At 42.5% G+C, this 6,371-nt stretch overlaps 1 protein-coding gene across 1 annotated transcript in view; it reads right to left on the minus strand.

Annotated features, from left to right (window-relative positions):
- The window catches only part of LOC311054236 (G-protein coupled receptor 35-like), a gene marked incomplete at both ends in the record, with an annotated part of 1,862 nt that extends 408 nt beyond the window's left edge, over window positions 1-1,454 (minus strand). The window contains 2 exons of the mRNA XM_084070113.1: window positions 1-123; window positions 1,056-1,454. The exon at window positions 1-123 is cut by the window's left edge and continues 408 nt beyond it. Of these exons, the coding sequence (XP_083926239.1) occupies window positions 1-123; window positions 1,056-1,454 (522 nt within the window). The remainder of the gene's footprint in view (window positions 124-1,055) is intronic.
- Between the last annotated feature and the right edge of the window lie 4,917 nt (window positions 1,455-6,371).

Genomic DNA, 6,371 nt, shown 5'->3' on the forward strand with positions numbered 1-6,371 from the left:
GCCGTGCGCCAGGATGAGGCCCCAGACCACCACTGAGATGCCAATGCGGATCTTATTGTCACGGATACCGGTGAACACCACCGGGTGGACCACAGCTACGTAGCGATCCAGACAGATACACATCTACAGTAGGGTAGGAGAAGCACAAAAGAATACTTCAATCATGCAGGTGGATAATTATTGTACCATGAGTGCATGAGGAGCATGTGTTAATATATGAACCCTACTCCTTTGGGGTATTTTTGTCACAAGTACATTCATTTGCACATTTATGAAATGTGTCCTCTGCATTTAACCATCTTAACTATCAGGAGCAGTGTGAGCTATTACAGTAATATAGTGCCTGGGGAGCAGTAAGGGGTTAAGTGTCTTGCTCAGTCTTGACACTTTGACAAATAGGCTGGTGCCGGGGGGTGAACCGCGGACCTTCTGATTCCCAGAAGGCCTCTCTACCCAACAGTGGGGTGCTCCTTCCATTCCGACATCTCGCCACTCCGACTAGTGGCTTCCGCGTGCGGTTAGGGTTAGGGTTAGGGTTAGGTATAGGGTTCGTTAACGTCGGAAAGGCGACATGTCGGAAAGGCGAAATGCACCCGCTATGGCCGCCCTATATGAATGACCACAGTGGGAATGACAGTCCTAATACTAGTTCATCGTTGTTGTAGTCACATTAACAAATCAAAGTAAATAAGGTGAAGAAACTAAAATACTGTAATATCTTATCAAAAAAAATATATATTATACTATGTCGAGAAAAAACGAAATACTCACATTGTAAAAAATAATCACACTATAGGCTACTATGTGTTCATTGTAACGCACCTTGTAACTCCTGTTTTGAAAGGTGCTTTATAAATACAATTTACTTACTTACTATCTCATCAGAAAAACAAATGCTATGTTAACTTAAAAAGTATACCTAGTTGCTGGGTTCCCAAGGGCTCTACATTGGCCCCCTCCAGTTTTCACTCTACACATAGATCGGCTATTTTCGCCAAATGTTCACCCCAGAAGAATACTGTGGTTCATTACCATGGTCAAAAAGAAAAACTCACCAGGAAGAGCGGTGCCACATCCTTGACCCCATAGGCAAACCTCTGCAGGTACCAGATGCGGCTGTCTCCCAGGGCCAGCCGGTTAACCATGTCCACGGGCGTCATCAGGCAAAAGTAGGTGTCCAGAATAGCCAGGTTGAAGATAAAGATGTCTGAAGTGGACGAGTCACTCTTCTTGGATAGGATCTGCCACAGGACCAGGGTGTTACAGGGCGTTCCTATTGCCAGGTTGAACACTTTCACCCCGAAGTAGAAGATGAAGCCGTATGGGGCCACAGCACACACTGGGTACTGGTACCAGGGTGGGGGTCCGCTGGGTGCTCCAGGGGTGGTGGAGTTGACGTCGACGGTGGTGTTGAACATGGTGTGACTGAGAGGGTGACGGTGGTAAGATGCCATAGTGAAAAGCAGAGAGAGAAATAGGAAATTGCCTATAAGTTACAAACTGACTTTTATTCTCTATTTCTAGCTGCAGTTATTAAAGGGGTGTAAGTGATATTATTTGGTTAATATAAGTGTTAAATAGCTCTAGGTTCAGATATAGGGTATTTGTTCGTCTCCAGAAAATACATCATCGGGTCAGGATACCAATTTTATCCAATCAGGAGAGAGTACTCATACAGGATACAGAATAAAGAAGTGAAATTGGAAGTGATCATAAAACAAAAAAATTGCAGACAACATTGGAACTCTATAAAAATGTGATTCTCTCTTCTAATTTGATAAAATTGGTATCCCACCCCAAAACATATTTTCTGTTTACAAATAGTTTAAACTTTTTAATGAAAAATGCTTCTTTAACAAAAACATTATACCCCCTTTAACGTTTTTAAAACATTACATCACATTACATGCTTAAATTATTCTTTGACCAGTAATAATATTTGATCCCTCTGATTATATCCCTCTAATAATGCTGGTGATGCCACAAAATATCAAGTCTTCCTACCTTAATAGAGTTGTGTGTGTCTTGTTCTAATCCTGTTTGGAGGCTTTGTGTGGTGACTATCTGTCCCCAACTCAGCCCAAAGAATGCAGTGTCCCAAACCAGGTCCTTATCATATGGGATTATGGACGAAATAAATGTCTGCTCATGACTCTGCGTTCTGTATATAGCCCCGTTCAGTGGGGCCAGGGTCTTATGAAATTGGTCCTTGGAGATTGGATGCCATTTTTGGATTGGGCCTTGGGAACTGAAGAACAATGAGAAATGATCATTATTTAATCTAGCCTCAGCCCTGATTGGTTGTTGTTACCAAACAAATCAATGATGCAAGTTAATAGTCCTCAATGATTGGATGGTTAGGATAAATACTACTATGGTTAGGGTTAGGGTTAGGTTAGTGTGAGTAGGTTGAGCTAAAATGCAGTTACTGTATGCAATGAAGGTTTGTTTGCTTTTGTCTGTGTTGCTCAGTTATTTTGTAATGTCATGTAAGTAATCTAAGCTTAAATGACCATAGCAAGTTTCTAGCACTGGCCAGCAAATATTTATATTCTAAACACACGACTCACTGAACTGTGGTCAGCTGTACATTTCTCTCATTCATGATTAAGGAGTAGAATACATTTTGCATGCAGATCCTAGATCTGTGCACGTGTTGACTGTACTCACCAGCTTCTCTGCAGAAGAACATCTTATTTTCACTGATGCAACTAGAAGCCATGCAGTAAACATGTGATGCAAGGGAAAAGGTAGAGTACAAATGAGCAATAAAATGCAAGGTGTTACTAATGTGCCTAGACTGGGCTGAATGTTCGTAAAGACCCTGTTGGGAATACTTTCTAGCCAAGTCATTAAAAACATGCTACTATATAGAGTATCGTGTTGCACGTTTCACATTTCTAGTTATGTAACAGACTATACGCATAGGTTAATGCACAGGCCTGAATTTAAACTCAGTGTGTATCCATCCATGTAAATGACACCATCCAGCACACACCATTTTCCGTTAAGGTTTCCATATGATTAACACAATACACAGTAATAATACAATAGTAATAATACTAATAATCATAATCATCATAATAACACACTTTATTTACACAGCAAACAAATGCTTTACACCTCAAAATAAGAATAAATGAAAGCCAAGAACACAGGAGACATACAGTAGTTTGTAAACAGTATTTGGTAAGTACAGTTGACTACACCCATGGCCATGACATTGTTTAGAATACAAGAATTAGATCATATTTTCACTTCATTACTCATTTGTCTTTGTGTACTCAAGTACAGCCCACAGTACATTGGCCCATGTGCTTATCGCCTGTTGGTTTTGAGACTCTGTCAAATACAGGATGTTATGCTATAGTGCTGAGAAGGAGGAGGCTGCACAAGTCTTAGCCACAATGCAAAAATGTATTTAAAAGATTCAGGAAACCAACATTTCGACAAGAATAGGCTTCCTCTGGGTTTTGTAGCACCTGTCAACCTGAAGTCAGAGCAATTATGGGGGTAATATTTCATAGAGTTAGATGGGTTGTTCTCCACTGAACTGTGATGATCTCATTCCTGTTCTTGGAACACACACACACACACACACACACACACACACACACACACACACACACACACACACACACACACACACACACACACACACACACTTCAATCTCACCCAGCATTCCAGCTCCTCTACATCATTTTGAACCTATAACCCTGTCAGAACTCACAAAAACCATATCACAAATGAAATCCTCATCCTGCAATCTGGACACAATTCCAACTTCTCTGTTGAAAGAGGTAATTGAAACAGTCGGTCCATCCATCCATCCTCACCATAATTAACCACTCCATAGTCTCTGGTTCCCAGTCTCGATTCTCTTCTCCTCATGAATTATAGACCAATTTCCAAACTGTCCTTCATGTCCAAAAGTTTAGAACATTTTTTTTCCCCACAGCTTCTCACTCACCTGTCCAATTACAATTTGTTTGAAAAGTTTCAATCCGGTTTGAGAGCACTCCCAACCCGTAAGTTGTGTGAGATCAGGCTGGCACTCCATAGTACTGAGACAGCCTTGGTTAAAGTCACCAACGACCTTCTGATGACACTGGATGCTGGGGATGGTGCAATACTGGTCCTCCTTGACCTGACCGTGGCTTTCGACACAGTCGACCATGCCACTTTGTTGAGCCGTCTGGAGTCATGGGCGGGTCTTGGTGGCAGTGCTTTCCAGCTGATGCGCTCTTATCTCACAGCGAGAACTATCTCTGTCGAGATTGGTAATGCCATCTCTTCCTCCGCCCCCTCATTTACTGTGTCCCATAAGGATAAATTCTTGGTCCTCTACTTTTTTCCATCTACATGCTTCCCTTAGGTCAAATAGTCCGTAAACACAACATCCATTTTCACTGTAATGCAGATGATAGTGATACACCTCCAACCTCAACTGTTTATCCTCTCTTAAGGCCTGCCTAGTCGACTTACAAAGTTAGATGACTGCAAATTTGCTGCAACTTAACACAAATCAGATATTCTCCTGTTCGGCCCTCTCAGCACTAGATCCCACCTACACGACTGTTTTGACTTGAGTAGTAAAAAATGTGGGTGTACTACTGGATCCTGACCTCTGTCTTGAGGCTCAGGTAAAAACGTGGTTTGTACATTTTTTTCCACCTGAGAAACATCCACAGAATTAGACCAGTCCTTTCTACCCCTAACCTTCACAAAGTTGTCAATGCCCTTATCTCACCTGGATGACTGTAACGCCCTCTACTCAACTCTCAGCAAGGGCTCCATACACCGCCTGCAGTTGGTGCAGAATGTATAAAAGTATAGACAATTGGAAAAACTGTACTAAAGTACAGTACTTTAGTAAATGTACTTAGTTACTTTACACCTCTGCAAATGGAGCCCAGCTCTGGCATTTCAAGCCCACCATGACACCTGCTTTGCTGTCTGTCCTCCTGCACCGCAATGTCAGTTGTGTCCAGCCATCTTATCCAGACCAAACAACTGGCAAAGATTAAATGCTGCTGTGGATCTATTGCACGAAGCCCATCTTCCATGATAGATACTACAGAAAGATGCACATGTTTTTGACATAGAGAGCTAAATGTAGGAAGAGATGGAGAACAGCCAAAAGGTAACTGGACGTGGTGGGCCGTGGACCAGAAAATAAACTGCAGTTGGAATTGTGATTACGTAATAGCAAGTATCAAGAATGGTCATCATGGCAATTCAATAAGAGAGAGATCGAGTTGTTGAAAATGGGAATTTATTGAATAGACACTTTGACGTAATCATTTTGGCGGTTAGACTCCGATAACATTTATCATACATATGCAACATACATAGTATGGAATATGCTTAATAGGGACAACCCCCCTGTACATAGGTATGAGAAATGAATGATGGGGAGAATCCCAGGAGTCTAGACGCTGGTGGTGGCAGTGCGGAGACCCTCCTTCCTTCTTAACTCTAGCGCTTGAGACGTGGTGGAGTTTGGGGTTGGAGGTGGGTTGCTTGCTGCATGCTGGGAAGAGAATGACCAGTGAGAGAGGCAGTGATATTTAAAGGCGGAGTCCAACCGCCTGATTGGCTGACTGCCGATTGGCAGATTGACTGCAGGTTGGCAGATTGGCTGCAGATTGCCAATCTGCCAGGCTGCAGGACATAACAACTCAGTGATCTTCTTTCTTGAACTTGCGCTGTGAGCTACATTTCAATAAGAGAGAGATCGAGTTGTTGAAAATGGGAATTTATTGAATAGACACTTTGACGTAATCATTTTGGCGGTTAGACTCCGATAACATTTATCATACATATGCAACATACATAGTATGGAATATGCTTAATAGGGACAACCCCCCAAAACGTCTTACCGCGGCAGGTGAGACCTGAAATGAAACAGAATAACCTGTTGATTCCTGAACTTCGGGAGTCCTGAACTTCGGGAATCCTGAGCGAATGTCCACTGCTGAGCAGTGCCGCACCGCTACTAGGATCGAGGACGGATCAGGATGACCAGCTACGGGATATGAAGAACTGCCTATGTTCTCGAGCCGTGATTGAGTGTTAGCAGAGAGTGACGACAGATATTGAGACGGCAATGAAAGGCTAGAGGCCTTCAAGGCGTCTTAATGATGTGAGAAACCACCACCACCAGCTATATGAAGCTGAAACTGTTCTTAAGCATGTCAAAGTGTTTAAGCTGATAACGGAATCAGGATAGATAAACAAGGCAATGGCATAAGCACAGAAGACCACCAATCCATGAGGAGGAGAGGTGAAATTCTTTACAACGCTGAAGTATTCCTGAAAGGGATGGCCAGAATTAACTGGAGATATGGGAAGATCCGCTATAGAGATG

The sequence above is a fragment of the Gymnoscopelus microlampas genome (assembly GCF_963454915.1).
Source record: "Gymnoscopelus microlampas genome assembly, chromosome: 2".
NCBI lineage: Eukaryota > Metazoa > Chordata > Actinopteri > Myctophiformes > Myctophidae > Gymnoscopelus > Gymnoscopelus microlampas.